Here is a 10,584-nt window from a genome sequence, read left to right on the forward strand (position 1 = left end):
CCAATCGACTCGGCATAATGGTTAGAGTGTCAGCGGTCAGTGGCTCAATTATAATGCTGACTAAGATTTTGACTCAATTCTGATGAAAGACTAAAAACGCTCAGCCTTTAAAGGATAGAGCATGGGCAAACCCCATTGGTTGGTATCCATGTGGAGGACGAAATTACTCCTGGATTGTACCGTGGATTGCGGAGAGAAAAAGAGACGTCATAAAGATGGTGTCACCGGTACTACCCAGAATACCTCAGGAAGTTGCATTACTCTCCCAAGTTCATTGACTGTGTTTCTCTCAAGTCAAGTCTGGCACTTTGTCTCGTGTATGTGCACACAATTTGTGTTTCTGCGCTTTCACGAGCTTTACATCCTGTACAAACAAAAATGCTTTCTTGTACTCATATATTTGGGTATATTTTCATCCAATAATATGATGAAACATTTTTTTTCAAGGACACCGACAATGCTTTTGCTCCAAGCTGGTCATGTGCTGCAAGTTACTCACCTGAGGCGTTTAGTGCTAATCAGGCCGAACAGATGATTCCCCAGATACAGCAGAGGCAAAGGTAACACCTGCAGTAAGGTGGCACTGGGTTACTTGACAAACAATGTTATTATGGTTGCTATGTTGGCCTCGTGAACACCATGTTTCCCAACTGAAAAGAAAAGGCTGCACACCTTGCTCGGGATGGTCATGTCAAAGTTTGGGAAGGTAATAAACCCGAGTGCTTTGCCCATCCAAAGCAACGAAACTGTAGAAAGCATCTGGGAATGACATGGAGATCCATTTCTCACAAGGAACTTCTCACATCACAACAAGACAAAGCCATTTCAAGAAAACAATGATACATTTTGTATTCTAGTCATGGTCTGCACGAGTTCGTCATCTGTGTTTGTTTGAATCGGATTGGGCTGTTTTGAGCCCTTTCATCATACTGTGTGTGACTCCAGGTTTTAATACCATATACATTACTGTGTTGTTTTGTAAAATGTACTCTCTATCATCCTTGTGTTGCACAGAGTACACATACAAGATTTCCTGAACCTCGTGTACATTTGATAGATACAATTGTAAAAATAAATCAAACACTCGTTGCTTAGCTTCGATAGCAGAGCTTTCTGCTAAGGAGAAATGAATGATAGAAAGCATTAACAATTGGAAAGAAATTTGTATACCGTGGATAAATACCTTAAAAAAAAATAATATCAAATAAAATCACAAGAAACAGGCAAGGGTTTCAAAATTCTTGGAACAAATGGCAAACAGAAAGACAAATTGATGTTCAAGAAACCTACCTGTCCAAGTCCCAAGAAAAGGGATGAAGGAAACCTGAAAAAAAACAACACACGTACACACACAGACACAGACAGACGGACGCAAATTTTGTTTTATAAACCTGTTCCTCACAGCAATTATAATAATTTATGAGAACATAAGACCATCACTTCACTGACTGGAATACCAATCTTTGTGTAATTGCTAAAAAAAAAAAAAAGTTGTTAATGGGAAAAAATAAAATTAGGTGGTGTATAGATACCTGCCAAGCTTTACACTCAGAGAGCGAGGAAGGGGAGAGTGTTCATGGGATATCCATCACAGCCTTCTTCGATGCTAAGTTCTGAATATTATAACACTTGGTGGAACATTAATTCTTCTTTAGAGTTCTTAGACAGAATTAGATGTCTCAATATCAAGTCAGTTGAAGTTTTTGATTTTTCAACTTTATATTCAAATTTGGATTTAGAATGAGTGAAGGATTCACTCTTCAAAGTAATTGACAAGGTTTTTAACTCTTTTAATAAGCCTTTATGCATCAGGTTTGATGAAGCATTATTTTCTCAAAAGAAATACAGGTACTCAAGTTTTCATTGTTTTGATAAGCAGAAGTTGAAGGATGCTGTTAATTTAATTTAATACTTTTGTGTCTTTTTATGGGATAATGTTTCAACGGGTTAAGGGTATTCCCATGGGTGGGAATTGCAGCCCCTTACTAGCGGACATTTTTCTTATTTTCTGTGAATTTTCATTTGTGCAAAAACTGATGAAGGAGAAAAATAAACTTAGGTTAGCTAAAATATTATCCAACATATGTCGTTATATAGATGATATTTGTGTGGTTAACTATCATTTTTTTGATAGGCAGTTATACAAGATATATCCAGATAGCCCGATTGCAAACAGGAGTGGTAATATAATGATAGTATAGTTGCTCCATAATTGGATGGGTTGGTTAGAGTTGGACAGAATGGTTAAGCATAAGTGTATATCATAAACTTGATTATTTCAGTTTCCCTGTAGTCTTGTACACCTTTCCAGGTAACAATGTACCAATAAAAATGGGTTACAATGTCTTTTCATCTCAGATACTTACATTTGCAAGAATTTGTTCAGTAAAGGATGGTTTTGTGGAATGTGCTGAGAAGTTGTTTTCTTCCATCATGTCAAACAGAGAATATTTGGCTGATTGCTGTTTGATCAGGTCTTGTGAGAATGCCTTTAGATGCCATCATCACCTTTTATTTAAGTTTGGTTGGGTTTCATGTAAACAAGTTCCTATTGCATTTCATTTGATATAATTATAATGAATTAATTCTTTAATCAATATTGATTAAACACACACATATAAAGATATATGTATGTATGTATATATATATATATATATATATATATATATATATATATATATATATATATATATACATATATATATACATAAATAAACATTAAAAAAAAAATTTTTTTCAAGAAAAAAAGGCGCTTCCAACCAAAACTAAAAACATCGATCGACTCCACTAATTTGAGCAAAAAGCAAATTTGCGGAGTCAATCGAGTTTTTAGTTTTGGTTATAAGCGCCTTCTTCTTCTTTGAAAATGTGTAATCCCAACTGCCCCAATCTTATGAAAAAAAAAATGAATATATTGTTGCGGATCCGGGGTGGCGGGAATCTGACCCAGTCCTCGGTGCCAGCCTCGCCACCGCCGTCTCCGGGAGTCTATAACGCCGGCCGGCTCGGCACAGGCCTCGGGTCACGCGTCTTCAATCGCGATACCAACGTAATCCTGTACCTTACCAGTTGGGGAGATAGAAACCCTAGTTACAGACTGGCTTTGTCTGAGACCGAGCGGAGTTTACCAGTCTGTAACCACTTTTTGGTTTTATATGCCAATGAAACAGATCGTTCCTCGCCGCGACACGCATTAATCCATAGCAGCAACTTCATACGACTTAACCAGATTTATTGGGGACATCAGGGATCACAACACAAGCAATATACACGACAATGGTTTTATTAACAATCAACCCGTTCTTAACTAGGGGACCACGGTCTAAAGGTTTCGAGGGGATTCTACGAAATATGCCTTATACAACACGTTCAAATAAACATCATGCATGCACACAGAGTACTTCATGATGGCTCATGGACGAGAGGACCGTGTCCAAAAGCACGAATGTCACTCGTAACAAACAAGCGGGTGTCCATGGATTCGAACTCCCGCTCGAACATCCCACGCGGCAAGTAATCGCGGCGCAGCAACTCCCGTTGCCTCTTGTGAGTCACCGCGTGCGCACTTTCTCCTCAGCGCGTTCTGGCTCCGCGCAACATCGACGATACGAGATCGCCGATCTCTCTCCAGGGTTCAGCACATGAATCCCGGCCTGGCCTGTTCTCCATACAAGGCCCAAGTCGAAGTCCGAGTTCCACAGGCGGATCGGCAAACGTGACGAGTCGTGAGGTGAGCAAGGACCGTCCGAAGGTCCGGCCTTCCCGCCTCGAAGCCCGACTCCCGCTTCGTCCTCTCAGTGCCTCTCTCGGTCGAATCACCGACGTGCAGGTCAGTTCAGCGTCTCTCCCTTCAACACACGTCGCGCCTCGAGAGCGGCTGTTTTCACACCCCGATCTTTTGTTTCTCCTCTTCCCTTTCGTTCGGCAACTCTCTCTTCCAACTGAGAACTCCTTTTTCCTTTCGTTTCCTTTTTACCAACCCCCTCTCCAGGCGACTCAGTGACCAAAGGCTCCGCCCCTTCGCGTCACTTCCTGTCCAGGCCACACCTCTCTCCCTAGGCCACACCCCTTCGCGTCACTAACTGGGTGGGGCCTATCCGGGATGAGGAAGTAACAAGAGCGATCTCTCGTTTCACCACCGTATGAACATAAAACACAGTCTTTTACACCTCTGAGACACACACATATCGTCCCTGATACCAAACAACCTATCTAAACAGGCATTTAATGGGGGGTCTGAGCTAATCCTATACTTAGTAGTCTCATTAAGGGCCATGGTAAGGCCATTAAGGGCCATGGTAATTAATGGTAAGGGTGGTGAGCTTGGGATCTTTGAATCCTGAGTTCAAATCCCACTTGGCTGTTGAATTAATACCAGGTGGGGTTGACTCTGCCTGTCATCCTTCCGAGGTCGGCAAAATGAGTGCCAGCTTGCTGGTATCCTGTGTAGGAGTGGCGATCCATCCAGGATTGTGCCCAGTAGCCCAGGAGACTGCTTTGGCAGCACCAACGCTCCGATGTATGTATATATATATATATATATATATATATATATATATATATATATATATATATATATATATATATATATATATATATATATATAATATAGGGGGTATTTGGATCAACAAATTTTATGAATAAGCATTGAAATAATTTTTTGGGGGTTGCTCGGTTATGCAATGCAGCATGTTAAAATCGGTTATTAATGACAGTTTGAGTCCATAGCTAGTTGGAGGTGCTCTGTATTAAATGCACATGTCTATGAGGTAAAGTGTTTATCGCTTGATGTACTATCATATAAAGTGGAGTATGATTGAAGTTATTCAAATGTCGTAATACTTTAAATAAAAGTAATAATTAAATAAGTTTGAATAAGGATATTGCAATTCTGTGTTGACTTGTTGTCTGGACACAACTTTGAGGTTGTGGGTCCATTGATGTCGAGTAATCTACTGATGTGAACCGGCGACTGGGGTTGTGGATCCACTGTTTGGAGAGGTTCTGGGCTGAAAGGATCGAAACCTCGATGAAAAACGGTGCCCAGCTGATGATCCGGTCAGTTGGGAAATCAGTAAATTGCTTATCAGTTAAGGTTATAACTTCAAATAAAATTACTTTTGTAAGTACTTACCATGACACAGTGTGTGTGTGTGTGTGTGTGTGTGTGTGTGTGTGTGTGTGTGTGTGTGTGTGTGTGTGTGTGTGTGTGTGTGTGTGTGTGTGTGTGTGTGTGTGTGTGTGTGTGTGTGTGTGTGTGTGTGTGTGTGTGTGTGTGTGGCTTCCTTCTAAGGACTGATTAATTCGCCTTTATTGCATCCTTCAATAAATCTTTTGTGGCATTTCCGAACTAAAAATATAAAAACCCCAGTTTGCAATGCATGTTTGCTTTCCATCAATCATTTTTTTTTCCCAACTTCAGTGCCAATTCACCCCTCTCACAGCAACCATCAGACTCTTCCCCCTCCAAGCTTCCCACTCACCTTTCTCAAAAACTCTCCCCTCACCTTTCTCCCTCAATTCTCCCCACTCACACTTCTCCCTCCATTCACCCCCCCTCTCTCACCCTTCTCAAAGTTGCCCTCCCCTCACATTCACAAAGCTGCCTCCTTCCCCTGCCCTCTCTCCCTCCAATTCATCACTCCACCTCCTCAAATAGTCAACTGCCGTCTGCCCCCTCTCTTATTACTCCCCACTGTACCTCAACCCAGCACCACAGAGTCTTTTCTCCTCCTCATCTGGCCCCCTCCCCTCACTTTTTCCAATTCCCCACACCGTTTGAACAACCCTCCTTACCTCCCCCCCTCCTCCCTTGTCCTTCCCTTCCCTCCCATCCCCTCCCCTGCACCCAAATCCTCGTCCCTCCCTCTTCATCAACAGTGTGGACCTCAAATATCCAGGTCCGTCGCTCAAACCTGACAGATCTTTCCATACAGGTTGCCACTGACAAACCAGATATAATTTGCCGAACAGAAACTTTCCTCCTGTAAGACGTCTCTGACTCCCAAGTATCTCTCCCTGGTTATTCCCTCCTCCGGTATGACAAACCTGAGCCTCGTCCTGGTGGAGGAGTTGCTCTCTGGTTAAAAGTTTATGGTGAGCCAAACTGAGCCAATGCAAATACACGCACACAGCACTTGCGCAAGAGGCCTCATTTAACATTCACACATCATTTTGAAAGTCGCGTATTCGCTCTTCGACTTCTTACTGCGATATTTATCAGTACTTTTGAGTCCAGCATTTTGAATGGTAGGATTTGATTCGGATAGTTTAAATTCATATACAGGGTGTCCACAAATTACCGTTCCAAATTCAAACTTAATTAAAAATGTATGGAATGGGATACTGGGATGCGGTTTTATTCTTCTGAAAGAACATTTCTCAAAGTTGTTTTGCAAGATCATCACATAACATTCGTCATCATTTGGCGTCTATAAACCAGGAAACACTGCTAACTTGTGGTGACGTCAGTTGCAGTAAATGTGATGTCACACGTCACAAGCGACACCTGGAAATTAAAGAAAAAAAAAAGTCAATAAAACTTTCAGAAATGGTCTTTCACATGCATTAAACAGCAATGTAGTATCTAATTTCATTCATTTTTAGCTCGCCTGTTCGAAGAACAGAGAGCTATAGCGATACCTCCGGCGTGAGCGTGAGCGTCAAAATGTTAAAGTTTTTGGTGCAAGTTATTTAGAAGCTGTTAGTGTACTAATACGTGTACTAGGATGCTGATATTTGGCATGGATGTTCCTTTGGGGTATACTATTGGTGTAGTGAAGTTGAAATTAACAAATGATTTTAAAAAAAAAATAAATTTCAACCTAAGATGGTGTCAAAGCCACCCAATGCTCACCTGTTTATACTTAACTGGACGCTTACCATTCATTTAATATGTGTACTTGTTTACTGATTACAATATACAAATACATATATTGCTTTAAAATTATTTGGATCAGACTTTCCCCACTGCAATGCTTTATAAAAAATATTATTAGACTAGTCTTTTAAAAACGATAAATGTATAAACAGGCGAGCGTTGGGTGGCTTTGACACCAACTCTCTGGTTTATTATGGTTTGAATTTGAAACGCTCATTTGTGGACACCCAATAATACGATGCAAATTTCTGAATATCGTGTCACCGCACTCACCGCGTTTGAACCTTTTTTTGAAGTTGCATTACAGAAAACCTCCTTTATGCTTCTTCACCACGTTTGGTAAGCAAGTAAATCAATCAATCCCCTTTTGATTCCCACCAACCAGTTTTTCGTTGCCTCAAACTTGCCATGTGTGCCCTCCGGTCTCTTTTAACCGAATGCACATAATAGCGAACGCAGTGAGCTTCATACTTAACGCGTGCACGTGAGAGAATAGGAAACAACAACAACAACACAATACCCCTGGCTATTTGGAATCCGTGTCATTAGCTATAACCTTTTGCTTCCGGTTGTTGTTAAACGCTGTGCGGTGTATAAACACGATTGGGTTTTATTTCTATCTTGTGAATATTACTTAACGCGTGCACATGAGAGAATAGGAAACAACAAAAACAACACAATACCCTGCCAATTGTGAATCCGTGTCGTTGGCTATGACCATTTTGCTTCCGTTTTTGTTTTGTTTCTGGTTTTTTTTTTGTTTCCGGTTTTTGTCATGGGGAATGATGCATGCCGGGAGATCATGACCGGAAGTGTTTATTTATTTATTCAATTATTTTTTTTCCCAAAGTTAATTTTATACTTCCGAAAGTGATTTTTTTCATGACAGGAAGTGTTTATTTTGTAGTTAACATTACCGGGAGTGATTTTGAAACTCTTTCCAGAACTTTTAATTTATTTTATTCTTGACCTGAAGTGATTGTTTATTTATTTATTTATTCAATTATTTTTTTCCCAAAGTTAATTTTATACTTCCGAAAGTGATTTTTTTTCATGACAGGAAGTGTTTATTTTGTAGTTAACATTACCGGGAGTGATTTTGAAACTCTTTCCAGAACTTTTAATTTATTTTATTCTTGACCTGAAGTGATTGTTTATTTATTTATTTATTCAATTATTTTTTTTCCCAAAGTTAATTTTAATAAAGATATCTCCCGCATCATCAAAAAATATTTTTTTAATCGTGATTTACATTATTTGATCGCTGATCCCGAATCCAGGCCGAAGTAACCGGAAATTGCGTCAAAATCATCAGCTGTGCGGCGCTTACACGTACCACGGTATAGTTGGCAAGTATACAGTTGTGAACACGTTATAGGTAAAGTCAGAAGCGAATGTAAGAAGAATTCTACGTTCGCTTCTCGGCTTTGCCTATTCCATATTAGCTTATGTTCACTAATGGTACGTGACACTCCTTCACCACATGCACCTGTACACTGTGAGTACTTCCTTGTTGATGATGAGGACGAGGAAAGACACTCCTCCGAAGGCAGCCGCTGACAGAGCGCCAGGTGCTCTGCAAAAATCCATCGCGTACAGTGCGGTAATCACAAATGTTGTTGTTGTTGTTTTTTTAAGCCGTGTACAGTTCGCCTGCCCTCCTAAAATACCCTACGACAAAAAAAATGTGCTGCATGACTACAAATACGGAAGTGGTGAAGGTTTGCAAAGCAACAATCTCGAAATGCACGTCTTTGTTTTTAATTACGTGATCACGTCGTCGTGCACACACACATTTTCTTCACAATTTTTCAATCAGAAGTTCGCTTAGAAAAATATAGTTTTACTTGATTACAAAAGTAAAGGTAACAGCGGAAACTCGCCAATACATATACACCGTCTAACACGCTGAGCATTATTTCTGTTCAAGAAAAAAACGACAAGGAAAGAAAAGAAAAAAAAAACCCCATAAAACAAATAAAGCAAAAAAAAAAAAGTGCGAAATAAAACAGACTGTAGTTCTCTTTGTTTAATACAGTTGGCGATTTATTACAACTTCAACAATGAACACGGAATGAAAGATATAAGAAAGAACATGATGATTAATAATGATTAAGAATCCTCGATCTCCCCTCCAAGTCTTTGGCATGGAAAATACAAGTGTATAACGTGTGTGTGTGTGTGTGTGTGTGTGTGTGTGTGTGTGTGTGTGTGTGTGTGTGTGTGTGTGTGTGTGTGTGTGTGTGTGTGTGTGTGTGTGTGTGTGTGTGTGTGTGTGTGTGTGTGTGTGTGTGTGTGTGTGTGTGTGTGTGTGTGTGCGCGCGCGTGTGTCTTTCGGCATGACAAAGACAGAACATGAAGAATATAATCTATCTATAATTCCAGCACAATGTGTGTGTGTGTGTGTGTGTGTGTGTGTGTGTGTGTGTGTGTGTGTGCGTGCGTGTGTGTGTGTGTGTGTGCGTGCGTGCGTGTGTGTGTGTGCGTGTGTGTGTGTGTGTGTGTGTGTGTGTGTGTGTGTGTGTGTGTGTGTGTGTGTGTGTGTGTGTGTGTGTGTGTGTGTGTGTGTGTGTGTGTGTGTGTGTGTGTGTGTGTGTGTGTGTGTGTGTGTGTGTGTGTGTGTGTGTGTGTGTGTGTGTGTGTGTGTGTGTGTGTGTGTGTGCGTGCGTGCGTGTGTGTGTGTGTGTGTGTGTGTGTGTGTGTGTGTGTGTGTGTGTGTGTGTGTGTGTGTGTGTGTGTGTGTGTGTGTGTGTGTGTGTGTGTGTGTGTGTGTGTGTGTGTGTGTGTGTGTGTGTGTGTGTGTGTGTGTGTGTGTGTGTGTGTGTGTGTGTGTGTGTGTGTGTGTGTGTGTGTGTGTGTGTGTGTGTGTGTGTGTGTGTGTGTGTGTGTGTGTGTGTGTGTGTGTGTGTGTGTGTGTGCGTGCGTGCGTGCGTGTGTGTGTGTGTCTTTCGGCATGACAAAGACAGAACATGAAGAATATAATCTATCTATAATTCCAGCACAATGTGTGTGTGTGTGTGTGTGTGTGTGTGTGTGTGTGTGTGTGTGTGTGTGTGTGTGTGTGTGTGTGTGTGTGTGTGTGTGTGTGTGTGTGTGTGTGTGTGTGTGTCTGCCTGCGACCGCCGTTTCTCGACAACCACTGGTCCGATCTAATTGAAACTTGCCAGGAATATCGCTGGGGACCCGAGGATGTGCCTTTTCAAGGTTTGATATTAATCGGACAAGCGGATCCCAAGTTACGGCCATTTATTTATCAACCAATGACAGGACACGGTGCTATGACATCACTATTTAAAAAAAATGTTTGTTTGTTTTTTGCACCTACGGGCACGCACCAGTATATGTAACTCGCTTTGAAGCCAATTGAAAAACTGGTGAACCAGAAACCAAACGGAATGTCAGTAATGGTCAATGCCAGAATCACATGTCATAGTCAGAGTGCCAGGCAGGCTTGCTAGTGCTTTGGCCGGACTGATTGGGTGCAGCAGCTGGTTGGCGAAGCGCAGGGTGTTTGGCGACCGTATTGGGTTTGGTACCACTGACCTGAGGAGGAGATATTGGGGGCACTGCGCTGATATGCCGAGTTACCTGCAACGACTTAGCCATAGATGGGGTTGTCGCATCATCAAAGAGCCGACGGCGGCCAGGAGGGCTTCGGTTGACCCTTGGTGATTCAACAGGAAACGTAGCAGGTGGCTGCTGTG

The 10,584-nt window shown here is 41.5% G+C and overlaps 1 protein-coding gene across 11 annotated transcripts in view; it reads right to left on the reverse strand.

Moving 5' to 3' along the window:
- LOC147016889 (nucleotide sugar transporter SLC35D1-like) overlaps positions 1–8,598 on the reverse strand; it is a 51,429-nt gene extending 42,831 nt beyond the window's left edge. For 5 of the 11 annotated variants that reach the window (XR_015049235.1, XR_015049236.1, XR_015049234.1 and 2 more), the window contains exons 1-4: positions 8,370–8,598; positions 1,291–1,324; positions 673–759; positions 500–567 (exon numbers count right to left, since the gene is read on the reverse strand). Coding sequence is in view for 8 of the 11 variants with exons in the window: in XM_085846040.1 (XP_085702166.1) it covers positions 500–567; positions 673–759; positions 1,291–1,324; positions 8,370–8,470 (290 nt within the window). In the remaining 3 variants the exon portion in view is untranslated. Of the gene's footprint in view, positions 1–499; positions 568–672; positions 760–1,290; positions 1,325–1,532; positions 2,568–6,456; positions 6,509–8,369 lie in introns of those variants that run through there. The other 6 variants (XM_085846039.1, XM_085846037.1, XM_085846041.1 and 3 more) reach the window with 4 other exon arrangements.
- Positions 8,599–10,584: the final 1,986 nt, after the last annotated feature.

This window comes from Eptatretus burgeri, chromosome 11 (assembly GCF_056783735.1).
Source record: "Eptatretus burgeri isolate ZD-2024b chromosome 11, Ebu_testis_v1, whole genome shotgun sequence".
Classification (NCBI taxonomy): domain Eukaryota; kingdom Metazoa; phylum Chordata; class Myxini; order Myxiniformes; family Myxinidae; genus Eptatretus; species Eptatretus burgeri.